The sequence below is a fragment of the Mauremys mutica genome, chromosome 1 (assembly GCF_020497125.1).
Source record: "Mauremys mutica isolate MM-2020 ecotype Southern chromosome 1, ASM2049712v1, whole genome shotgun sequence".
NCBI lineage: Eukaryota > Metazoa > Chordata > Testudines > Geoemydidae > Mauremys > Mauremys mutica.
The window spans coordinates 88,776,459-88,802,568 of NC_059072.1; the positions used below are offsets into that span (position 1 = coordinate 88,776,459).

At 44.6% G+C, this 26,110-nt stretch overlaps 5 protein-coding genes across 5 annotated transcripts in view; 2 read left to right on the forward strand and 3 right to left on the reverse strand.

Annotated features, from left to right (window-relative positions):
• Positions 1–26,110, reverse strand: part of LOC123343776 — a 30,194-nt gene continuing 4,084 nt past the window's right edge. The window contains exons 3-6 of the mRNA XM_044979192.1: positions 23,916–24,226; positions 19,055–19,094; positions 5,364–5,674; positions 1–508 (exon numbers count right to left, since the gene is read on the reverse strand). Of these exons, the coding sequence (XP_044835127.1) occupies positions 91–508; positions 5,364–5,674; positions 19,055–19,094; positions 23,916–24,226 (1,080 nt within the window). The 3' untranslated portion in view covers positions 1–90. The remainder of the gene's footprint in view (positions 509–5,363; positions 5,675–19,054; positions 19,095–23,915; positions 24,227–26,110) is intronic.
• Positions 3,444–4,097, forward strand: LOC123345558 (histone H1-like). The gene has a single exon (XM_044982534.1). It carries the CDS (start codon positions 3,444–3,446, stop codon positions 4,095–4,097), a length of 654 nt encoding a protein of 217 aa, XP_044838469.1.
• LOC123345565 (histone H2A type 2-C) lies at positions 5,070–5,775 on the reverse strand. The gene has a single exon (XM_044982544.1). The coding sequence runs from the start codon at positions 5,747–5,749 to the stop codon at positions 5,360–5,362; it is 390 nt and encodes a 129-aa protein (XP_044838479.1). The 5' UTR covers positions 5,750–5,775; the 3' UTR covers positions 5,070–5,359.
• LOC123345581 (histone H2B 8) lies at positions 5,369–6,496 on the forward strand. The gene is made up of 2 exons (XM_044982566.1): positions 5,369–5,508; positions 6,066–6,496. The coding sequence occupies exon 2, from the start codon at positions 6,090–6,092 to the stop codon at positions 6,468–6,470; it is 381 nt and encodes a 126-aa protein (XP_044838501.1). The 5' UTR covers positions 5,369–5,508; positions 6,066–6,089; the 3' UTR covers positions 6,471–6,496.
• LOC123345574 (histone H2A type 2-C) lies at positions 23,703–24,329 on the reverse strand. Its single transcript, XM_044982556.1, has one exon. It carries the CDS (start codon positions 24,299–24,301, stop codon positions 23,912–23,914), a length of 390 nt encoding a protein of 129 aa, XP_044838491.1. The 5' UTR covers positions 24,302–24,329; the 3' UTR covers positions 23,703–23,911.

Sequence of the window (26,110 nt, forward strand, 5' to 3'; positions counted from 1 at the left end):
TACAGTTCTTTTCAATGCTCATGTAGTGGCTCTTAAGAGCCTTGGAGTATTTTGGACTATTCAAGTAGTCAGAATGCAGCGGTGCAGCCTTTAAGCCCGCTCACCCCGGATACGCCGGGCTAACTGGATGTCCTTAGGCATGATGGTGACTCTCTTGGCGTGAATAGCGCACAGGTTGGTGTCTTCAAAGAGCCCCACCAAGTAGGCTTCGCTCGCCTCCTGCAGGGCCATAACGGCCGAGCTCTGGAAGCGCAAGTCGGTCTTGAAGTCCTGGGCAATTTCACGCACCAGGCGCTGGAAGGGCAGCTTGCGGATGAGCAGCTCAGTAGATTTCTGGTAGCGGCGGATCTCTCGCAGGGCTACAGTGCCGGGGCGATAGCGATGAGGCTTCTTCACTCCCCCAGTGGCAGGCGCGCTCTTCCGGGCGGCTTTAGTAGCCAGCTGCTTACGAGGAGCTTTACCACCAGTAGATTTACGGGCGGTCTGCTTGGTTCTGGCCATTTCAAATTATGCACGTCTCTAAATTCAAATGAAAAACTGCTGAGCTACGGCTATATTTATAGAAAAAAATCTTCTCTCTGATTGGCTTATAAAAAAGAAGCCAAGCTCCATTGGCTAATTTGAAAAATTGTAAATCCCGCGCTTCGCTACGCAAAGAAATGCGATCCATCGTCTCAGCTACTCTATACTTACTGTTTCCCGGATCCATTCTCGCCACCACTATCCTGTTCCCTGAAATTTACGATTCTTGGACCACACTAGCGTCCCGTTTTCCTTTCTTGCTGAAACCCCTACGCCATACAGAATCTTTCCCTTTCCTGCCTCCCAGGTTTCTTTATCTTTTTTATTTATATATTTATTTTTAAATTGAACAATTAGTTAATCTGTATACCATTCCCGCGTCCTCTTAAAATTGAATAATCGTCACGAGCACCCATCTCAGGAGACAGGGGATTTAAACCACAAAATCTTTAATGGGCAGGGAATCTCTCTGTGCTTGTTCTAGTTAGTGTTTTAATTAGCAGGCTTTCAGAAGATGAAAGCAGCTACCCCCCACTTCTTCCCTCTCATACTGAAAGGCACCCCTTTTTTTATTATTAAGAATCTCTTTACTGTCCTTCCACACTGCCTTAAACCTCAGATTACAGAACAGGGGCAGTCTTAAATACTAATCCCTTGCAATATTTAAGTAGTAAAAGGATAAGTTTTCTTTATCTGCATTTTCATCCTGATCTATCTTGTTTTACAAGAAACCACCTGGTTTAGTAGATGGCCTTCAGGAGCAGAAAAATAATACACAGCTCGGGAGACATAAATCTCCTTCCTTCTCTCCCCTTTCTTCACTCCTAAAACAAACAAAAAATCACACCTTTGCTCACTTTTCAATTAGATCAGACATCATTACATAAAAACTGTTCAAGCCACCTGCTTATCTTTTACATACCTCACCCCAAACTACACCATTGCTCTCTTTTAAATATTATTTTTTCTTCAGATTTATGGGAATAAAGGTCTTGAAAAGACTGAAGAAGGTTTTCTTTTGTTTTGGAAAGTCAGAGAGAACATTCTGTATTAGTAGTTAAGGCATCCTCCAACTGCTATAGATTATTTATGTAATTCTAATATTATCTTTTAAGCAGAAATACAGGGGATTTTCACTGGCTAATCTTTGTAGAAGAATTTTCAAATTCACCCATTGGTTTCATCCCATTCAGCCAGATAGAAATCACAAAGAATCTGACCCCTTTCCCTCTCTCAGTTCTCACCTTTGACCCTTGGAGACCTAAGCCAATGTGCAAAGAATGGCCAGAAACATCCAACCCCATTATACAATTACATTGTGGCTATTCTCCTATAGGGCAGAGTTTACAGAAACAGAATGGTTGGCTCCCACATTCATACTCTTAACTTGTTCGGAAGCAGTATCTTTCAAACCTATATATTATAACATTATTACAACCAAAATTATTTTTAATATTTCAATAATGCTGCTTTCTAGCTGGAGCAGAAATCGAGTTGATGAGTGTCTGCTGTCACTTCAGCTTGCCAAAGAATGTTTTGGAAGGCCCTACAGCCATCTCCAGTCATAAGATCATTTACTGCAGAAAGTATTTAGAAAATGTTCTTCTCAATAAAAGCTTTAATATTTTAAATCCACCACATGACTGTATCTTATGAGTTTCAACTCTTCAAGGATCCACACTTTTCCAGCATATGTGATGTGGAGCGGGAAAAAAAAATACAACTGCTTTGATACAACCTATTTTTAATAGGCACACAGAGATAATTTCTTGCTTAGAATACAGGTAGGAATACCAAAAGTAGTTTCACTGAAAGTTATATATTTAGTAATTTAGCATTTTTTTCTCCCCTGGAGTTAAAGAAAGAGCTACTAAAATATCAGTTCTTATTATGTAGTTTCACTGAAAGTTATATAATTAGTAGTTTAGCATCCCCCCCCCCCCAGTTAAAGAAGGTCCTACTAAAATAGCAGTTCTTATTATGAAAGCTTGGAAGGTCTGATTTGTTTTTAATGGGTTGGAGGGATGGACAGCCACCATTTCTGTAGGGAGTGTGGCCCTAGCCTTTCTCAACATAGACCACATACATAAGGACTATCTTTCAGTTTAGTATGTTCAGCATAGATGATAGTATTGTGGACTATAATCACCAAGAAAACTTTCAACACACTCCAAGTCCATTTGTAAATCAGCTCTGAACCATAAGCTACGAATGATAATTTATCTTATACGGGAACACTTAGAAAGATGCAACTTAAAAATTATTCCCAGTGCATAAACATATCTCCATAAGCCTCTAATTAGTTATTGGTGTTGTGGAATTAGGAAATATTGAAAAAGATTTAATGGAAGTGAAAGGTTTAGTTCAGGGAGCTAGATCTCAATCTATGTTCAAAGCCTGAAAGAAGTTTGTCTTTCTTTCTTCACTTTGAAATCATTTTACAGAGGAAATTGATTCAAATCAAGGACTTTCCACCCTGATATATAGAAAACGTCTTAAAGAATAATATTTAATTGTAACAGTGGTTTTATGAACAACTATTATCTTTTATTTCACAAGAAAAAACTACTTTCCCTGTCCCTAAATCTCTACAATTCCAATATTTAATGTTTATTGACTCTTCTTTAAACACATTTTTATTCAACTTGAAATTCTGCTGAACAAAAATACCCAGTTTCCTCTTCACTCATTTAGGAAATTGGGTTATTGTGAGGCAGATATTGGACCAAAAAATACACTTTAAAAAAAACTGTGAAAAAACACAAATCAAGCGGAAAGAAGACTCCGATCTGCCTTGCTGGGCGGGTTCCTTAACGCACCAATCACAGGACTGATCCTGTATATAAATACCAGGCAACTGAACTAGTTCATCCTAAGTGGTTTTGTTTTGTTTTGCTGGTGTAAAAGAAATAATAGTCGCTATGTCCGAAACGGCGCCTGTTGCAGCTGCTGCTGTTTCTGCTCCTGTCGCAAAAGCCACTGCTAAAAAACCGAAGAAGACGACAGGCGGCTCTAAAGCCCGCAAGCCTTCCGGTCCCAGCGTGACCGAGCTGATCACCAAGGCGGTGGCCGCTTCCAAGGAGCGCAAGGGGGTCTCGCTGGCCGCTCTTAAGAAGGCTCTGGCCGCCGGAGGGTACGATGTGGAAAAAAGCAACAGCCGCATCAAAGTAGGACTCAAGAGCCTTGTAAGCAAAGGTACGTTGGTGCAGACCAAAGGCACCGGCGCCTCTGGTTCGTTTAAACTCAGCAAGAAATCGGCTGACACCAAGGAAAAGGCGCCGAAGAAGAAACCAGCGGCAAAGCCTAAGAAACCAGCCGCCAAGAAACCCGCCAGCGCCGCCAAGAAACCCAAAAAGGCTGCGATCGCGAAAAAAAGCCCGAAAAAAGTCAAGAAGCCAGCAGCTGCCGCGACCAAAAAAGCAGCCAAGAGCCCGAAAAAGGTTAAAGCGGCTAAGCCCAAGAAGGCAGCTAAGAGCCCGGCTAAGGCCAAAGCGGTGAAACCCAAGGTGGCCAAGCCTAAGCCAACCAAACCCAAAGTAGCAAAGGCTAAGAAGGCAGCGCCTAAGAAGAAGTAAAGACTCCCCCTCTTTTTTTTTCTTTAAGATGAACCCAACGGCTCTTTTAAGAGCCACCCCATCCCCTTTCAAAAAGAGCTGGTTCACTGACTGGTAACCTCATGCTGCTTTCTAGGATAAATTCCCTTCTCCCCTTACCATTATACGGACACACAATGAGGGGTAAAAGAGACATATGAACTCTGCTCTGGGTCAAAGAGAAGCGACTCCGGTCAAACGTATGTATGTGCGATTTCCTGTAGTCGCTCATTCTCCCTAATCCCCAGTAGAAAGATTATATTTCTTTTCGCTTTAATTTCCTCCCTTCGCCCCCCGCATTCATGGTTATTTTAGTTTTCTTTTGAGAGTAATATATATTTTTTAAAACTACCTAGCAGCTTTCAAACAGTTGAAAGAATCAAGCGTCCCCATACATTTTCAAAGGGATGAGTCAGAATGTATGTGCCCTGTCCTCGCATAACTACCTTTGTTCACAGGGGCGAGTTAGAGGACTCGGTGATTGTATGTGGACAAAATCCTTTTCTGGTTTGCTGGTGAGAGGGAATGAAACTGTTGGTTAATTTGAAAAGCCCGCTCTGTACAAGGATTGGCCAGACGACCCGGAACGTTATTCCTTTTGGAGGAAATCCGCCTTTCATTGACGCTAAAACGGTTGAAGGAGAGTCTCGATACATGTTTTAGTTCAAATTTATTCCCCGGCCTTCCCGCCAAAGTCAAATTAATAGGCCTTTTGAAAAACTTTTTTTCTGAGATCTAGAACTAATAACCGCTAATGGGTACCGTATTTCCCATTTTATTTTATTGCATTGTCTCTGGGAAACCACATCTAGTAATATGTTGCCGTCATTAGGAATTCCCGCCTCTTCACATCGAGCAGCCAAACTGGCCGAACAATTACACACAAAGGAAATAGCGCCAATTTAATCACGTTTTCAACAGTGAACTCACTCCACGGGAGGTTTCTGTCTTCTACAAACATTCTACAAAATTAACGAACGCGTATTTCAAACTAGGAGGGATTCAGTATCTTGTTTCTAGGAAAACACCCTTGTACAGAATTGTTAAACGTTTACTTTCAGATACCTATATTTCAGTTACTGTAACTCCAATTCAATCATTTATTCCCAGGAAGGAAAAATAGTATTGTTTTAAAAGTGTGATTGTTATAGATAACCAAGCCCTTTTTTGATTTTGTGGGTGGCTCTGAAAAGAGCCTTTGGGTTGCTTTAAGACTGAAGATTTTTGCTTCTTCCCGATTACCTTCACTTGCTCTTGGCCTTGTGGCTCTCGGTTTTCTTGGGCAGCAGCACGGCCTGGATGTTGGGCAGGACACCCCCCTGAGCGATCGTCACTTTCCCCAGGAGCTTATTGAGCTCCTCGTCATTACGGATGGCGAGCTGCAGGTGACGGGGTATGATCCTGGTTTTCTTGTTGTCCCGAGCAGCGTTGCCGGCTAACTCGAGAATCTCAGCGGTCAGATACTCCAGCACCGCGGCCATATAGACCGGAGCTCCAGCCCCGACCCGCTCAGCGTAATTACCTTTGCGGAGCAGCCGGTGCACTCGACCCACCGGGAACTGCAGCCCAGCCCGCGAGGAGCGAGACTTTGCCTTGGCCCTCGCTTTGCCTCCCTGCTTTCCCCGGCCTGACATTGTAAATCACGAGAAAATAACTGCTAAAAGAGTCAGGAAAAGTCAAGAAAAAATGAGTTTCGCGCTGCCTTTATATATTTTCTATTTGGAGTTTTCAAACATTGTGATAGGCTGAAAAGTACTGACTGCTTGAACAGCCAATGGCGGTAGAGATGTAACTCTGACCAATGAGAAGGTGAATGGGATAATTGGTACGCGGCTATTGTCTCAGAACCAATAGAAAATCAGGAGATTGAGAGTTTAGTGTGCATAAGTTCTCCATAAATAGAGCTACCGTCAGCTTCTTTCGACATTGCAATTTTTTTTGTTTAAACAGTGTGTGAGGGAACACAGAACAAAAATGCCGGAACCTGCAAAATCTGCTCCCGCTCCTAAGAAGGGCTCTAAAAAAGCTGTGACTAAGACTCAGAAGAAGGGCGATAAGAAGCGCAGAAAGACAAGGAAGGAGAGTTATTCCATCTACGTGTACAAAGTGCTGAAACAAGTTCACCCGGACACCGGTATCTCCTCTAAGGCCATGGGGATCATGAACTCCTTTGTGAACGACATCTTCGAGCGCATCGCTGGGGAAGCGTCTCGCCTGGCTCATTACAACAAGCGCTCGACCATCACTTCCCGGGAGATCCAGACCGCTGTGCGCCTGCTGCTGCCGGGGGAGTTGGCCAAACACGCTGTGTCTGAGGGCACTAAGGCCGTTACCAAGTACACCAGCTCCAAGTAAATCGTTGCTGTGAGACTACCAACACCTATAACCCAAAGGCTCTTTTAAGAGCCATCCACTTTCTCATCCAAAGAGCTCTGATATCACTAACTGCTGCTGTTTGTGTTCAAACTCCAACAAAATATTTTTTTTTAAGTGCTTTAGTCTCCGGCGACTTGTGAAAGCACGTTTTTAATTGCGTATGTCCCCTATACCGAGGGGGGACTGCTTTCGCTTTAGTAAATGCCATTACGTCAATTTAAACTACCTTGGGGTTTCAAATTTTAATGAAAAATATCGGTGTCCCTCGTCCTTCTCGTTTCTTCCCCTCCCAAACACTACGCTGAGGTGTTTCCCCTCACCCCCGAATATAAAATATGGCTAAACGGTTTGTCCAGTAAATAAAATACTTGAAATATTGCCAGATGACACGATTCAGTACTCTATTTTACTGAAGGATAATCCTAGAGGTTCGCCTAAAAAGTTTTGGCTCCATGAATATCATCTTTATCTGCCTGAAGGATAGTTGGTTTGCCTCATTGTTTCTATCATTCTTTAAGTTCCTGTAGCTAAAACTCAAATGCTTCCCCCTCTCTCTAGTTTATCTGAATAATCTTGCTATTTGGGACTGTTAATATAAGAACATAAGTATAAACATTAACAAATGTTCAAAGTTATGGTGGTGTTACAGCTCCTTTCAGCGTGAAGGTGGTGGCTTTTAAAAGAGATTTTGGGTCGTTTGGAAGTTGCAGAAGATGGCTGAGCACCCTGTAAACCCTCTCACCACGCAGGGGCGGCTCTAGGTTTTTGGCCGCCCCAAGCAGTCATGGCCGGGAGGCGTCCCCGAGCCGCGGGAGCAGCGGACCTCCCGCGGGCATGACTGCAGAGGGTCCACTGGTCGCGCGGCTCGGCTGGACCTCCCGCAGCTGCGGGCGGTTCGCTGGTCCGGCGGCTCCGGTTGAGCTGCCGCAGGCATGCCTGCGGGAGGTCCAGCCAAGCCGCGGGACCAGCGAACCGTCCGCAGTCATGCCTGCGGCAGGTCCTCTGCTCCCGGGGCTCCGGTGGACCTCCCGCAGGCATGACTGCGGCAGGTCCGCCGGCCCAGCCTGCCGCCCCCCCGGGAAAGGACCGCCCCAGGCGGGTGCTTGCCCCGCTGGGCTCTGGAGCCGGCCCTGTCACCACGGATACGCCGGCGTTACGGGATGTCCTTGGGCAGGATGGTGACTATCTTAGGCGTGAATAGCGCACAGGTTAAAGTTAGTATCTTCAAAGAGCCCTGCCTAGTAGGCTTTACTGGCCTCCTATCGGCCCATAGAGGCCGAGCTCTGGAAACACAGATTGGAAGCGGTCGCCAAAAACTGGCTCGTTCCCTGAAATTCAGGATCCTAGAACCATCCCAGTACCGCGTTTTTCTGCTGGCTCTCCCCCCCCCCCCCCCCCCCCCCCCCCCCCCGACACAGTCTACAAAACCGCCTGCCCTTTTCTGCCACCTCGGTGCATATTTATTTCTTCCATTAGATCAGAGGCTCCATGTCTCGCTATTTTTCTTTCAAAACGACCAGTTCATTAATCAATGTCATCCCTGCTCTCTTTCTCTTACTGTTGAACAACCATCATGCACACAAATTCCCGGAGATAAGGAAGGGGCGGGGATAATAGAAATAGTTAACCTACAGGATGGGCTGAAACCTCTCAATCCTCGTTGTAGTTTTGTTTTAATTTGTGGTTATTTAGAGCGTGGCACAGCTACCCTTCAATAATTATTCAAGCTTCCTTCTTATCATTCGTACACCCCACCTCAAACTAACCCATTGGCAGTTTATTTACAGGTTACTTCTAGCCAGATCGAGAATAAAGGTTTCCACGTGATCAATCTGTTTAAAAGCAAAATAGAAAATACTTTGACTACCCCCACCCCGAGCCCCTTGTTACACGATGGTGTTTCAAAATCCAATAGAAAACCCCGCAAAAGATAATTTTATATTCAGTGAGTATTCAAAGCGCCACCTACAGAAGTCTATGTAGTTCTAAGAATTTTCAAAGCGGAAATACAGCGGAGGATGATCATTAACCAATCCATTAGCAGCGCGGGCTTTTCAAACTAACCAATGGGTAAAGCCCGTGTTTAATAGCCGAACCCAGAGCTGATGTGCGACTCCAGGAACAGACACAAAAAAAAAAAGCTTTCTAGCAGGGACTGGAAAGAGTTCTTCTGTCGTTCCCCAGGAGATTCCGCCCCCTGTGAGACTGCTGCTGGAGGAAATGGCTAAACAGACTGCTCCAAAGGCCACCTCCAATTAATGGGTTTTTTAAAAAGAGTTTTTAGAACCACCCAATCCTCGTTAAAGGGTTTTAATATTTTTTTAAATATATTACTTGAATATGTAGCAAATGAAATAAAGTAAATAACTAAACAGTAATCAAGCTTGTGCTTTCCTGAGCCCTCTTACAATTAATGACTTGTTTTTCAAGTATCCCCACCCCAATATGTGCCATGGAGCTATAGAGCATAAACACAGCTGTTTTCATACAATGTTTCTTACTGGTCAACATACTAATTTACTGCCTACTAAAATAACATGGTTAAATAGTAAGTGTAGTTTTCTTTGGTGGGACAATATGTATTTACAATTTAGCATGTAGAATAAAAGCCTAGAACAGTTCTTATTGTGAAAGCATAGATGGCTCTGAGAAGACCTTTTGATTTAAAATTTTGGTCATTCTTGGGGGAAAGAGAAGAACCTTTATTTGCTGAATCAGTAGAATGCAGCTTAGAGCATAGACCACATCCATGGCAGTCACAGTCTTTCACTTGGCACATTCAGTGTAAGAAACAGCATAACTCATCACACTCTCCAAGAAAATCTTTAGTACCTGTAAAGATATTTCAGGATCACCAACCAAGCCCACGGGTTACTTTATGAACCTAGCTAATCAGATTGCCACTACTTGCTGTAGCAGATAGCCACAGCTAATTCCAAGTTCAGAACCAAGAAACAGGTTTATTTCAGCAGATGTACAGAATGCCACACCCCAGTGATGAATTGGGGGTGAGTAGCCAATGCATTCACTACATCTACACATATACAAAATGCTGTAGAGAAACAAAGGCAAAGATTTAAGTCGCAGCACACTCTTTTTATATCCCAAATGACACTTTTTTATCAATTCCTCCCCCCAATTTGTTGTATAATAATAATATTTATGACTAGCTACAAAACATCTTCAAATTACTTACTAGCTCCATAGTACAATGTGTACAAAGAGATGACAATGTGAGTGGAGGAAGTCTGTGTGTAGTGACAGTCCTTGGGAGATAGCCTGAATGGAGACTGGAAAACAGCAAGTTAGTCATTTTCATCCTCTTTTTGCCCCACTACTTGCTGCTGTCTGAATGATGCTGATGCTCGATTTAGAGGAAAAGAAGTGGGATATTGGATCTTCTCATTTTTCCCACTCTTCCATCCGCTCTATTTAGAGTCCCCAAGACTTGATTTTTAAAAAATAATTTCTCATTGTTTTATAATGAGTCATGTTATTAAGTCCTGCCTAACTATAAAGACAATGAAATTCCACATTTTTTGGACAAAACCAGTTGCTTCTGTGAGTTGCTGAAAATAAGAGCCCCTTTCAAAGTGAATTTTATTTTATTTTCCATATTCCGTTATGGTATTTTCATTTCTGGAGGGTCTTCTGATAAAAGTGATTTCCATCTGTGGCTTTTTGTTTGTTTCAAAATGTTCGTCTGATTTTGTAGGATTTGCAGTATGCAGCAAAATCTGACCAATCAGATTTCCTGATCTATCATCTTTATCCTGCCTTGTCCCTAACTTTGCTGTCATTTTCCAAAGTGGACACGTGAAGGACACATTTGTTTCATTCAAAGATAGAACCTGGGTCATCTTAGAGTGCTGGTTGCTACCTATCTTATCTATATTTGTTTAATAAGTATTATATTTATTTATTTGGTGATATAAAGTAATATTCCTTTTGCAGTACATGCAATACTGTGGGTGTTGATTTGAATAAGTGCAGAAATTATCACTCAGAAAATTAGACTCCTTACCTAATCCAAAATAAGGAACTAATTCCTCTAACTGATAGCCAGAAATAACTGTTTTATGTTAAGAAATGGTGAACTTCTGAACTGTTTATATAAACATTGGGAACAATACTTAGAAATTGATGCTATATACACTCACATCGCACACAAAATCAATACAATTCAATTTTAATTTAAGTCTACAGATCTTTAGAAATTATAGGTAAAAATGATCAGAAGGGGTTTTCAAAAATTGCGAAGAAATCCACCACCCTCTCCCATTTCTTATCCTCTTCTGCCTTTTCATGGATATTGTTTTTCAAGATGAACACTTTTTAAATGATATAACATTTTAATATTTACTACTAATGACACACAAACAACATAACAAATAAAAAATTATAACTGTTGATCATTGCTGTAAGTTTCACTTTAGGATTACTTATACCTTGAAGAGATTATTTTTTCCAGCACAGGGAAAGCTGTAGAACTTGCCAGTAGACACTCAGCTTTCTCCATTCAGCACCAGACAAAGAGATCTCAAGTAACAAGCCCACCTTTAAACATGTCTAAAATATTACTTCTGTATTAACTCAATAAATGGGAACTGAATGTTAAACATTGTCAAAGTTCAGTCAGATACCCCTGGTGTATTAATATAGCTGTTTCTGTCTGTAGCTAGAGCAGACACCATGCTAGTACTAATTACCAACCAAAGCAGGATAATCCATCCTTTGGTGCAGCCTCAGCTTCTCAACCTCCTCCTGCAACCTCTTGAAATTCAGTTTTGTGTGCTCGACCTATCACATTTTACCAATATCAAATGGATCTCCGACAGCATCTCCAGTTTCCACTGCAAATTTAAGATCACCCCCTTTAATAGCATTTGCATCTTCTTCAAGTTCATGCTTTTGTTTTTCTGTTTTTTCTCTGCTTCTCTACTTTTCCATTCTGATATGTTTCTGTAGGCAACTATTTTGGCTGGGCCTTGTTGAGGCATGTACTAGCTGATCATATTTAGCTTGGCCTGCAAGGACTTTTTTTTATTTCCTTATTTTTATGTCTTCAGGAAGAGATAAGAATGTGTTATAAAAAGTAATGGTGTGATTTATAAAGTGTGGAATAATAATGATACTATTACTATACTAGCATAAATAGTACTACATAGAGTCCATTCCCAGTGTTGTGATTGGATAATTGAATTTAAAATTCAAGTAGTATTTGGCCAAGCTTGTGAGGGCTTACATTCAAGCTCAATTGCCTTTCACTATTTTTTTTCCCTATCCGTCATGGGACCTTTCCCATGATAACTTCAGAATGTCATCACATCCAAATAATTCCACAATTTCAGGGAATGTTGAAGTCACCAATGGATGGAATCCAATTAACTTTGGGAGGAAATGAAATACTGAAAGAGGGGAAATGGGGGACACATAGAGATGCTGTCATCTATTAATGACACTTATTAACACCTTGCAGAATAACAATATTCCTCCACGTCCTTCCAATAAATTTTAGCATATTGATATCCTGAATGACAGAAGAAAAATAATTGTTCACCTTCCTAGGAGCTGTGGGGCAGATACTCAGCCAGAGGGAAGGGGAGGCTTCATTCTTTCCTTCCTCCTTAAAGACTGTTCCAAGTAGGGAATAGAGAGTACTAGGGGGTAGGATCCACAAAAGGATCTAGCTGTTGCAAGGCTGAGTGTCACATCACCTAGATAATCACAGGAACAGCACTATGATTCAGAAAGACAAGTAAGGTTCCTACGTGCCCTAGAAAGTGGCCCCTAAAAATAAAATGCATAAAAGCCAGCACACTTGGTGGTAAACTACCTAAGGGCTGGTCCACACTAGCTCTTTAAATTGAATTTAGCAGCGTTAAATCGAATTAAGCGTGCACCCGTCCACACCAGGAAGCCATTTAATTCGACATAGAGGGCTCCTTAGTTCGACTTCGGTACTCCACCTCGACAAGGGGAGTAGCGCTAAATTCGCCATGGCTATGTCGAATTAGGCTAGGTGTGGATGCTAATCGATCTTAGTAGCTCCGGGAGCTATCCCACAGTGCAACACTCTGTTGACGCTCTGGACGCCAGTCGGAGCTTCGATGCTCTGACCAGCCACACAGGAAATGCCCCGGGAAAATTTGAATTCCTTTTCCTGTATGGACAGTTTGAATCACATTTCCTGGTTGCTCAAAGGGCCGAGCTCAGCAGCACCGGCAACAATGCAGAACTCTCCAGCAGAGGAGTCCAGGCAATCTCAGACTAGAAAGAGGTCCCCAGCATGGACTGACCGGAAAGTCTCGGATCTGATTGCTGTGTGGGGCGATGTGTCTGTGCTTTCGGAGCTGCGCTCCAGCAAACGGAATGCAAAGATCTTCGAGAAGGTCTCCAAAGCCATGAGAGACAGAGGATACAGCCGGGATGCAATGCAGTGCCGCGTGAAAGTCAAGGAGCTGAGACAAGGCTACCAGAAACTCAGAGCGGCAAACGGACGCTCCGGAGCCCAGCCCCAGACATGCCGCTTCTACGAGGCACTGCATGCCATTCTCGGTGGGTCTGCCACAACTACCCCACCAGTGTGCGTGGACTCTGAGGATGGGATAGTGTCGACGGACTGTTCCTCGGAGATGTTCGCGGACGGGGAAGATGAGGAGGACGAGGCAGTCGACGGCGCTTTCCCCGACAGCCAGGATCTCTTCCTCACCCTCACTGAGATCCCCTACCAACCCTCCCCAGCCGTTACCATGGACCCTGAATCGGGAGAAGGATCAGTCCGTAAGTGCTTTAAACAAGTTAACATTTATTTATTAAAAGCAGCTAAGAACAACGAGTTAACATTTTTTTAGTAATTAAACAGGGAGAGACATTAGGAGAACAGAAGGTCTACATACAGGGGGATGGAACTTTTATCTTCATAAGATATCTCCAGGAAACTCTCGTGGAGGTAATCTGAAAGTCTATGCAGGAGGTTCCTTGGCAGAGCTAGCTTATCGTGTGCCCCGAGGTAGCACACTTTGCCTTTCCATGCTATAAGCTGGAACTCCGGGACCATTGCCCTCACGAGCATGGCAGAGTAGGCCCCTGGGTTGTGGTGGCTTTCTTCCAGCATGCGCGCTCTCTCTGCCCGTGAGACTCTCCTCAGGGTGATCTCTCTCGCACACTCCTGCATGAAATTAGAGTAATTGGGGTACTATTAGTAATGGGAGAGCTTAACTGTTCCTTTGCATAACAAGAAGCCTCACTTAACAGCCACGTGCTGCAGTCTACAGAGTGGCAGCGTACAGGGATCTTTCCCAGTGAACAGCCGCGAGGGGGTGCAACAGGGGCCGAGTTTATGCTTTCAGGATTGCCTGCATCAAGAGGACAGAGCTGTACATTCACTTCTATGAATCCAAAAGTATTTGGCTTACCATGCCTTGCTGCTACACGAATTCTTCTTTCCTGCAAAGGTTCTCTGATCTGCAGCCCAATACCCCAGGCAATGAAAGCGCATTCAGAGAAATCGAACTTTCCATTCGTGAGTGCGCATGAGACAGGTGCTGTGCATACTCTTGTTCACAGACAACGAGTAGACTATGTTTCTTTGTTTAAAAAATGTATCATTGTAAGAAATTCACTATCTTTTTGACATCACACAGGTGCAACTGTATCACGACCTGATGCACCATGCCCCTCACAGATGATGGCGCAAACTAGAAGGCGTAAGAAAAAGACAAGGGACGAGATGTTTGCTGAACTTATGGGCTGCTCCAGAGCCGAGGCGGACCAGCAGAGCCAGTGGAGGGAGAACCTCAGTCAGCAGCACCGCTCACTCTGCGAACGGGAGGACAGGTGGCGTCACGAGGACCAGCAGGCGACTCAAACGCTGCTTGGACTAATGAGGGAGCAAATGGACACGCTCAGGCGCCTTGTCGATGTTCTGCAGGACCGCAGGCAGGAAGACAGAGCCCCCCTGCACTGTATCTGCAACCGCCCACCCCCACCTCAAACTCCAATCCCCCCCTCATCAAAAATAACAAGAAGGAGGGTCACCAGGGGCCGTGAAAACTGTCACTGCACCACAGGACAGTGTTAAATTACCCAAAAGCTATCAGTCACTACATTTTGAAAAGTCCTTCCCTTACTGTGTTGTTGATTATTAAAAGTAGTTTTCTGTTACTTACTTTTTCAGTCATGGTTTTTTACACAACGCTGTGTTAGATGTCTTGGGTGGGTCGTTGGGTGGTTGAGGGGGTAGTGTAATGCATAGGACAGTCACCTTTAGCAGGGTACAGAGACGGGGGCTGGATCAGCAGCATGTCACACACACAGTGCAGTCAGTAGGCGGTTAGCTGGTATGGGAGGTGGTTTGCAGGTTTTCTGTCGTTGGGGGTGGTAAGTGCATTTGTAGCGGGGGGTTACAGATGTCATGCAACGGTCCCTGTAATGGACCGCAGAGCCACGCAGCAGAGGAATCTGTATCCGTCCTCCCCCGCAACAAGGCCACATAGCCCCCGCACACAGAGTCCAAAAAAGGAGGGATGGCAGGATCCGTTGAAACAACCAGTCCGGCACTGCTGACCGGTCTGGGAGCAGGAGCATGTCAAACCTCGACTTTAGAGGCGGTCTTTACATGACCACACACCCTACCCAGCACAGTGTGCGTCCCAGTTTCAACCCTTTAACGCAAAGTCATCAATAAAGACACCGTTGTAAAGCTACAGTGGAGCACGTACTTTAATTTTTAAATGTGTGTTAGAAGTTGGGGAAGCGGGGTGGACGGGGTATGTAACTGCAGAGGCTAGTCAACAGTAACTTGGTAAAGAAACAGGGTCAGGTTCAGCTTCTCTGTGAAGAAACTGAACAGTCACAGTTCACGCTGCTCGCTGGTACTTGAAGAGTTCCTTGTCGCTGTGCAAGGTGCCTGCATAGGGCGTGACGAGCCAGGGCATTAGCGGGTAGGCTGGGTCCCCTAAGATCAGTATGGGCATCTGCACATCCCAAGCATTATTTTGTGGTCCGGGAAGAAACTACCTTCCTGCAGGCGTCTAAGCAGACCAGAGTTCCTGAAAACACGCGCGTCATGAACTTTGCCTGGCCACCCGACGTTGATGTTGGTAAAACGTCCCCCATGGTCCACCACTGCTCGCAGCACCATTGAAAATTAGCCAAATTTCTCAGCAGCTGACTGCGGAAGAGGTGGACGATAAGTTGCGAGGAGCTGACAGCGGCCACAACTGCAGCGGGATCCGTGCTCGCAGTGCTGTGGCGCCCACGCTGTCACTGAGAAGAAAAGTGCATGAACAGATTGCCAGCTGGCGCTTTCAGGGAGGGATGCTGGGCGTGATTGACGGTTCAATTATGACAGTTACCCAAAACCACCCTCCACACAATTCCCCCCCCCCCCCCAGCATGCATTGGTGGGAAATCCCAGCATTCCAATGGGCGGCGGGGAGTGCAGGAACTATGGGATAGCTTCCCACAGTGCACCGCTTCCAAAGTCGACGCTTCGCCCGTTACTGTGGACTCACACAGTCGAATTAGTGTATTTATTGTGGATACACAACTTCGACTTCATTAGGTCGATTCCAGAAATTCGAATTAAGATGAATCGAAATAGTCTTGTAGTGTAGACGTACCCTAAGATACCAAAGAGAACTGCCAACAAGATGGAGGAGTTAAGCCCCTCTCATCTCTTAAAGTTAGTCATCTAGGTCCAGGCTGCAAGAATGTACCTAGCACTGCTAGTGATCCACAAAGGGGAACCAGCAGCTTGGAGTAAGGTGGCTTAGGGACCTAATGTGTTTCTTGAGGCCATGAGTTAGATTCCAGCCTTGCTCCATTTGAAATGGCCAGAGGATGAGACACTGCCCAGGCTATAGATTTTATCCCAGTGGTTAGCACCCTCACCCAGGATGTGGGAGACCTAAACTCAATTTCCCCTCTCTGTCAGAAAGGATTTGAAGAATATCAGAGGGGTAGCCGTGTTAGTCTGGTTCTGTAGAAGCAGCAAAGAATCCTGTGTCTCTCAGCTCTCAAGAGGGTTCACTAACCACTTAGCTATAGGATACACTAACATGGAACAGGAGGATCAGTCTCTCCTATGGAAATTGCTCCCCTGTGGATAAACAAAAGAGAGATTAGAGCTGGGGGACTAGACCCAGGCTTTCCATCTTTTAGTGGGGTGCCCTATCCACTGGAGTATAGAGTCATTCAGTCTTTTGCTCTCTGACTTGCTTATCCAGAGACTATTTAAGTATTTCTCCAGAGTGCATGGTCATTGGGCCAGGGAGAACAAGAGCATGACTTGTAGTCCAGTGGTTAGGGCACCCTCCTTAGAGGTAGAAACCCTGGGTCTAGTCCCCTACCTTAATCACTTTTTCATTATTTATGCACAGTAGAACACTTTCCACGGGAGAGACTGAGGGAGCCCCACTTCAGAATGGGTTTCTGTTTGTTTGTTTTCTTTATTATATAAACCACAATATGAGGACAGGAGAATGAGGTGATAAATTAATGAACCATGTGGTAATTTAATTTACTCTGGTCCTTTGTCTCACCAGCTGTCCACAAACAGCCGATTCTCAACCACTTCACCTACTCTGTGCAAACCAGAGCTGCAAGGTGTTACCATCTCTTGACCCTTGTCCTAAGGACTCCCTTTAAAACATCACCCACACTTAACCCCACCCTATAGTGCAGTCACATATGCTACCAGACTTCTGCAAATCCTCATGGAGAGAATCAGGCCTTGTGTACACTGGCAAGTTTCTGCTCAGTAAAGCAGCTTTCTGCATTGTAACTACCGAGGTGTACACACTGCCAAGCCACTTAGTGCGCAGAAACTGTGTAGTTGCAGCGCTGTGAAAAAAACACCCTGACAAGGGGTGTACAGCTTTCTGCGCCAGGCTACAGCACCACGGTGCCAGTGTAGACACCCTGGTAGATTACAGTGCTGTGATTGGCCTCTGGGACGTCTCCCACAATACCTGTTCTCGCCTCTCTGGTCATCAGTTTGAACTCTACTGCCCTGCCCTCAGGTGACCAACCGTGAGTCCCACCCTTTACATTCCTTGGGAATTTTGAAAGTCCCCTTCCTGTTTGCTCGGTGAAGCACGCAGTGGTCTCAGCGCATCTTTCCAGGTGACCATGCCTGCTAAATGCACCAGGCTATCCCCCGCTTGGAGCAATGCCAAACTACTGGACCTCATCAGCATTTGGGGAAAGGAGGTTGTCGAGGCCCAGCTCTGCTCCATCTGTAGGAATTATGATATCTACAGACAGATTTCACAATGCATGACAGAAAGGGGCCATGACCAAGACACACTGCAGTGCAGGGTCAAAGTGAAGGAGCTGAGGAATGCCTACCACCAGGGCCGGCTTTAGGCCAATTCCCCCAAATCAGACCCTGCACCGAAGAGGGCCCCCTGCCCTAAAGAAGAGCACCTAACTTAGGCGCCTTTTAATTTTTTTACTCACCCAGCGGCCGTCCGGGTCTTTGGCGGCACGTTGGTGGCAGGTCCTTCACTCACTCCGGGTCTTCCGTGGCACTGAAGGACCCAAGACCCGGACTGTCGCCGGGTATTCGAATCGGGCCCCGCACTTACTAAAGCTGGTTCTGCTTACCACAAGGTGGAGGAGGCAAACCACTACTTTGGTGCTGTGCCCATGAGCTGCCAGTTCTACAAAGAGCTTGACGCGATACTCAGTGGCTACTCCACCTCCAGTGCGAAGGCAACTGTGGATACTTCAGTGGCTCATGTGCCAGTCAAGAGTGGACCGAGCCAGAAGGAGGATATCTTGGATGAGGATGTGGAGGGGGACCCAGAGGCAGAGGATGACTCGGAGGTCAGAGGTGCATGCAGCCAGGAGTTCTTCTCTACTCCGAAGAAGGCTAGCCAGTCACAGCTATCAGATCTTGGTGAAGCGCAAACAGGAAAGGGGGACCCTGGCAAAATTCACACCCCTGAGCGATGCAGTTAAACTGACCTATCCCCTGGTGTAGCCCAACAACCTATGGCGAGGCGGAGTACCTATGCCGATGGGAGTAGACCCTCCGTCCCGTCAGCAAAAGTAGCTTCTTGACTGAAGTGTTACAGTGGCACAACTGCACCAATGCAGCTGTGCTGCTGTAGTGTGTTATAAGAGTAGGTAAGCCCACAGAGAATGCAGCTGCTACTTGTGCCTGCTTACTGCAGTGGTGCCAGCCAAAGTCATTGCAGAGTGGTATGGGAAAATGTCCTACTGCAGAGGAAGAAATAGAAGGCAGCCATCCCTAGAAACCTTAAGGAGAGAATTGCAGAGCGTCTCCATGAAAGTTTAATGGAGATCTATCAGATGGATAAAGAAACATTCCAGTGTACATAGACAAAGTGTGCCACATACCCACCCACCTCCTGCCTACCTCAGTAAAGGGAATGAAAAGCAGATGCCAACTCTACTTCTGTTTCTTATCCTGCTAACTCTTCTCATACAAGCAAAACAATGAAAAGTTAATATGTGTATTAACTTAGGGATGGGCCAGGTGCCATCTTTTAAATTAAGTATAATAAGGGAAAATGCACAGCCACACTTACCTGAGGTCTCTTCCCCTTCATCAGGTTCATCTGTGCTAGACTGTTGGGAATGGGTAGATTATGGTAGAGTTGTGAACAGGTCCTGGGTCATGGCATGGCTGGAGCCCTCTGCCACATCTCTCCCCGCCTATTTGCTGTTCACAGTAAGTATGACATACAGCTCATTGTAAAAGCAGCAGGTCAACGGCTCAATACCAGATCAGTTGTTGTGCTCCCTGGCCCTTGTGGTATACATGGCAGAATTACTTTGCTTTCATGCAGCACTGCTGCTGAACCTTGTCATGTCCCTTAGCCTGCATCCTCATGTTCAGAGATATCCATGTTTCTAGGGCTGACCCATAGCTGTGCTTACATAGCACTTCTTGTCTCTACCAAGCAGAAGCACATCTAGTAAGTGAAGCAGGCATCATTGGTTGGGCAGTTGCACTCAACAAATGAGAGCTGTTAGGTGTGCAATCAGGAAAAGGCATTTCAAAAATACATGGCAGGTGGGTTTGTGTGGTTGGGGATGGGGATTTTCCTTCTCTAACCCCTACGCAGTGGAGTTAAAAACAGTGACCAGAGCTCCATCACTGTCTCAGGGAATTGGGCATTGTGGGATAGCTGCTGGAGAATTGTTAGGGTCAACACACATCATGCAGTGTCTACACTTGGGAACTGGTCAACTTCAATAGGTCAACCAGGATTCATGCTGTTAGGGGAAGTGGTTTACTGTGTTTCCATAGTGCAGTGTTTATGTTGCCCTGTCATAGGTTTATTCCCCACTTTGAACTTTAGCGTCCACATGATGGGGACCTGCATGGGCTCCTCTAAACTTAAATCCTAGTTTAGATCTGGTTCTTGATGCCATCAGCCAGGTTTTTAGTGTCTGGCACACTCCCTGTTCCCCCAAAACTTTCCCTGGGGAACACAGATCCAAACTCCTTGAATCAAACAAAGAGGGATTCCCTATCCCCCTTCCCCTGAAAATCCAAACAAGGGAAGAAATCAATCAAGTTCTAAAAAGAAAAGGATTTTATTAAAAGAAAGAAAGAAAGCACACTATTTTTATAACACCAAGATGGAAAATATACAGGGTCTAGCTATAAACCTGGAGAGGCTTTCCCCCCCACCCCTTCTTTCTCAGAATAATCAAAGTAACAGCAAACAGAAAGAAAGATATTTCTTCAGCAAACACACAATTGCAAATGTAGAAATTAATTATAAGACTAAACCACCTTTCTAATACTCACTATACTGAATAGAAGAAAATACTTCAGGAAAACTTGGAGAACTTGGAGATATGTCTGGCCTCTCTTAGATCCAAAAAGAGAACAAAGACCCCAACAAAGAACACAGACAAAGACTTCCTTCCACAGAGATTTGAAATTACCTTGTCCCCTGATTGGTCCTCTGGTCAGGTGTTCATCAGGTTACTGAGCTTGTTAACCCTTTACAGGTAAAAAAGACCTTAACCCTTAACTATCTGTTTATGACATGCCCAGAGACAAATTTGAGTGTAGACACATGCACAAATAGGTTTGACTAAAGGTGATTTATGGTGAGCTAAATTTGTAGAGTAGATCAGGCCTGCATTGCAAGCATAAGATTAAAATTCTGCTTTCCCTTAAATGCTGATATTTTTGTCTGTCTTTTTGCTGATTTGCATCTTGAAATAAAGGGATCTGAAAAGCTAGAAAACATATTTCCACCAACCATCACCACTGGACAACCCCTCCCAAAAAATGTATAAAAGAAAGTGATTTAATAATTTAAAAAAAAAGTACTATGTTTAATTGAAAACTCTTCCTCCCTTCTCTAATACAAGAGGATATTGGAGATGGGTGCATGCAGGTTGATTGCTTTGTGTAAGTGGTAGGAGGAGGCCTGGAAAACTTGAAGGTGAGTGACCTAGTGGGTCCCAATTGAAGTATCTGTCTATGATAAAGATGGGGACACAGTCTCTGCACCAAGCAGTCAATATTTCAAGGGATTCCCCAACCCTGGTGCCTTGACTCACAGGGGTACTTAAGCAGCAATATCATGGGGAGCCTCAGAAAAACCATACTTTAATGCAAAAGCATTCTTCATTTCTCGTCATTGCTCCAGCCCTAATCCTCCAAAAAGTTTTTGTTGTTTGTTGATAACTATTTTTTCTGTCCTGTCTTTTTAGAGTGTAAATTCTGGGTCCAAGATAATCTCCTATTCCAGGGGTTCTGAAACTGGGGGTTGGGACCCCTCAGGGGGTCACAAGGTTATTACATGGGGGGACGTGAGCTGTAAACCTCCATCCCAAACCCCCTTTTCCTCCAGCATTTATAATGGTGTTAAATATATTTTAAAAACTGTTTTTAATGTATAAAGGGGGGGTCGCACTCAGAGGCTCTCTGTGTGAAAGGGGTCACCAGTACAAAAGTCTTAGAACCCCTGTCCTGTTCTATGTGGTACTATGAGGGAAAATATGGTGGGCTTACAACTTTGGCCAGGCTTTTAGGCCTAAACTTTAGATAAGCTTGTTTCTAGGCTGTGTTGAACTTTGGTTCAGCTTGTCTCTGTGTATAAGGGGCAGAGAGGAGGGGGACAGAGTGATGAAAGAGTGATGGAAAGTTGCTTGTGTGTATCAAGAGGTAAAAGGAGTCACAGTGGAAAGTTCCCAAAACGGAACAATGGTTTTTTGTGTATAAAGGGCATGAGAGGGCAGAGTGATAAAGTCCCCAAGTAGCATAATTTGCAGTAGCTAGGCTTATGAAATATATAATCACAACAGTTGTGTTAGAAAGGTCGCTGACCACAAAAGAACAGACAGTGAGTAATGGGGAGGGGGTAGTGGGTGAGATGCTTGTTTTTGCTTTTGTCCTATATTAATTTTGAAATATATTCCAAATAAGGTAATTAATGTACAATGTGTGTGTAATTTGTCTGTGGTTTTAACCTTTATAAGCTGGCTAGAAATTTACGGACGGCAGAGCAGCTTGCCACCTTGCATGGGGCCATGCTGACTCTCCTTGCATATATGCTCATATAAAATAAAGGAGCCTCAGGCTGTCTGATCCAAAATCAATGGTGTGGTCAATTTTCCACAACTGTACAGTACCCAGAACAATGGGGGTCTGATGCTGGTTGGGGCCTTCTACACCTTCAGTGTTTTAGCAGAGGCTTTTGCTCCAGGAGTAGAGACAGCAGAAGCAGCAACAGGCGGTTTCCAACGTATTAGCAGAAGTTTTCTATAATTAATTCTTCTTCCATATTCAAAGCTGAGGAAACGGGCTTGTGTTGTTGCTTCTTTTGTACATCAGTTTGCACAGTACAGATTGATTCAAATCCCTGCCTTGCTACACGGATTTGGAGAAAGCTCTTTAAATAAAAAGATCCCATTGTAGTTGTAATTTTATTTCTAACGGTACAGATTTCATTTCCACGGAGAAAAAAAAAAGTTTCTTCTGTCTCTGGTTCATCTTCAAGTGTCTCCAACGGGAAGCTGCACTAAATAAAAATACCGTTTCCCCTTCACTCGGCTGTGTGATGAGATGATTCTGTGGCAGATACTGTACAAAAGTACACGTTTTTAACTAAAAAAAGAAACTGAGCTAGAAGAAAAGTTCTTTCTAGTTCACAGCGAACCAATCACAGAGCAGCTCTAGCTGTATAACAAACAGGCACCAGCTTTACTTTCCCTCCCTTCTTCTTGCTCCACCTTAGTATGTAGGAAACTGCGCTAAAAAGCCGAAGAAAGCAACAGGAGGCAGCGAACCCCGTAAGTTCTCGCACCGAGCTCATCACCAAAGCAATGGCTCTTCAAAAGGCTCAGGCAGCTGGAGGGTACGACGTGGTGAAAAGCAACAACCGCATCAAGCTGAAACTCAATAGCTTGGTGATCCAAGGCATCGTGGTCCAGATCAAAGGCTCTTGTGCCTCTGGCTCCTTTAAACTCAACAAGACGACGAGGGAAGCCGAAGAAAAAGCCAGTGGCAAAGCCTTAGAAACCAATTGCTGAGAAGCTGTAGCCCTGGTCCTGCAAATGAGGGGCGGGGGGAAGCCAAGAACACAGAAACTGCAGCTGTCAAGAAAGCATCCAGGAGCCCGCTCCAAAAAGCCGCCAAGCTCAACGAGGCTGCTACGAGCCCAACTGCCGAGTCTACGCCAAGGAAACCTAAAGCAGGAAAGCTAAGGCGGAGGGACCCAAGCAGTGAAATAACTGAGAAGGCTCTTCTCACGCAAATAAACCCAACGACTATTTTAAGAACCACCCATACTAACGTTCCCAAAAGGAGCTGAAATGCCAGGTTAATCTAACAATGTCCTGGTGCTTTCCATAAAACAAAAATTTCCTTCTTTACTTAATCTGGGGAAGGAGGAATAATAAAATACTTATTTACGTGTACCACTCAATGAATGAATGAATGTGAGCCGATCTCGGAAAGTGTTTTGTTCCTTTATCACCGCAATTGTTCAACCTATGCTAGAAATCTGTATTACGGAAACTTTTTAACGTGCCAACAAGCTAAAAAGTCCAATGTCCCCTGTATGGCGTTGTGCTCTCAATTTTAAAAAACCCGCGTTGTGAAAGGATTGGCTAATGAGAACTACCCACTTGTATTTCCTTTAGAGACAATTGGACACTCCTTTTACCATTTTCGTTATTAGTTTAATACAGCTCCGTTCATACCCTAACCCACGCCCCATGCTACAAGTATTGATAATTTCATAAAGAAAATAAAGACGTATTTTATGTTAACCAGTTCTTTCCTAGGTTGAGAGAAAGCGAAAGATAACAGAGCTCTTTTTTGATTTTGTGGGTGGCTCTGAAAAGAACCTTTACAATGGTTTTTGGAGTAATATTTTCGGTTTCTTCTTGGTCGTTTTTAATTACTGACAGATTTACTTGCTCTTGGCCTTGTGGCTCTCGGTTTTCTTGGGTAGCAGCACCGCCTGGATGTTGGGTAGGACACCGCCCTGAGCGATCGTCACTTTCCCCAGGAGCTTGTTGAGCTCCTCGTCGTTACGGATGGCGAGCTGCAGGTGACGGGGGATGATCCTGGTTTTCTTGTTGTCCCGAGCAGCGTTGCCGGCCAACTCGAGAATCTCAGCGGTCAGATACTCCAGCACCGCGGCCATATAGACCGGAGCTCCAGCCCCGACCCGCTCAGCGTAATTACCTTTGCGTAGCAGCCGGTGCACTCGACCCACCGGGAACTGCAGCCCAGCCCGCGAGGAGCGAGACTTCGCTTTAGCCCTCGCTTTGCCTCCCTGCTTTCCTCGACCAGACATGATCAGCACTTTCTAGAAATCAGCTACAGTAATATATTTTCTCCAAAAAAAAAAAATATTACGCGATTTAATTCCCAGCCCGCCCTTATATCCTTTCTGTTTGCGGAGGTAAACGCTTTGTGATAGGCTGAAAAGAACTATTGTTTGAATAGCCAATAGTGATGCGAATCTAATTCTGACCAATGATAAGGTTCCATATGACGTTAATATAGGGTCATGTGTCTCATATGCAATAGGAAATTAGGAAAGAGAACAGTCATTGCCACAAGATGTCTATAAACAGGCACCCTCCGGAGTTTGTATGCATGTTTTTGAGCTGACTGGAGACAGAAATTTACACAAAACAAGTAGATGGCATTGAGAAGTAAAAATAAACTATATGCAATCAACATGCCTGAGCCATTGAAATCTGCTCCTGCGCCAAGAAAAGGTCTAAGAAAGCTTATCAGACACACTAAACCGACCACTGATCGCTCGTACTCCACCGGAAAGAGAAGCGTAAGGTAACTCAATGGGAGCATTTCTCCCGCCGACCCAGCGTGGTGTAGACACCGCAATAAGTCAGCTTAAGATATGTTGACTCCAGCTACGTTATTCTACTTAAGTCTACTTAACCGCATAGTGTAGACCTGCCCATATAACTTAGAACGGGGTAGGCAACCTATGGCACGGGTGCCAAAGGCAGCACACGAGCTGATTTTTAGTGGCACTCACTACCCAGGTCCTGGCCACTGGTCCAGGGGACTCTGTATTTTAATTTAATTTTAAATGAATCTTCTTAAACTTTTAAAAAACCTTATTTACTTTACATACAACAGTAGTTTAGTTATATATTATAGATTTATAGAAAGAGACTTTCTAAAACGTTAATTTATTACTGGCACACTGAACCTTAAATTAGAGTGAATAAATTAAGACTCGGCACACCACTTCTGAAAGGTTGCCGACCCCTGACTTACAAGAAGAGTGATAAGTGGAAAAAGACGAGGAAAGAAAGTTACTCTGTTTATGTGTATAAAGTATTCAAGCAGGTTCACCCACACACCAGCATCTCCTCCAATGCTATGGATATAATGAACTCTTTTGTAAATGACATCTTTGAGCATATCACCGGAGAAGCATCTCGTCTGGTGCATTACAACAAGCGCTCAACCATCACTTCCAGAGAGATACTGTTTCTCAGGGCACACTTGTCTCCACTTACTGAGATCCATCCACCACAGGTTGATTTAGCGGGTCTAGTAAAATCAACAGCAGATCGCTCTCCAGTCAACCCCTGTACTCTACCCCAGTCAAGAAGAGTAAGCTAAGTCGACGGAACCCCCTCTGTGTAGACCTCAGTGTAACTGCACCAAAGGTATGTCAACTCCATCTAGGTTATTCACGTAGCTGGAGTTGCGTAGCGTAAGCATAAAGTAAGTTGATGAGAGTTTCTCCCATCAACCCAGTGGGGTGTAGACACCGCAAAAGGTCGACCTAAGCTATGTCAACTCTAGCTATGTTATTCACATAGCTGGAGTTGCATCAACTGAGCCCGGTAGTGTAGACCTGCGGTCACCAAGTACACCAGTTCTAAGTAAATAGTTTCTGAGTAGGCTGTCTAAATCTGTAACCCAAAGGCTTTTTTAAGGACTGCTCTACACTATGGGGAGAGGGGGTCGATATAAGTTATGCAACTTAAGCTACATGAATAACGTAGCTGAAGTCGATGTACTTAGATCTACTTACCGTGGTGTCTTCACTGTGGTGTGCTGATGCTTTCCTGTCGATTCCCCTTGCACTTCTCATTGAGGTGGAGTACCGGAGTTG

Bases quoted from the DNA above. Each gene is read 5' to 3' on its own strand.
- LOC123345558 (XM_044982534.1), top strand. From the start codon at position 3,444: ATGTCCGAAACGGCGCCTGTTGCAGCTGCTGCTGTTTCTGCTCCTGTC.
- LOC123345565 (XM_044982544.1), bottom strand. From the start codon at position 5,749: ATGTCAGGCCGGGGAAAGCAGGGAGGCAAAGCGAGGGCCAAGGCAAAG.
- LOC123345581 (XM_044982566.1), top strand. From the start codon at position 6,090: ATGCCGGAACCTGCAAAATCTGCTCCCGCTCCTAAGAAGGGCTCTAAA.
- LOC123345574 (XM_044982556.1), bottom strand. From the start codon at position 24,301: ATGTCTGGTCGAGGAAAGCAGGGAGGCAAAGCGAGGGCTAAAGCGAAG.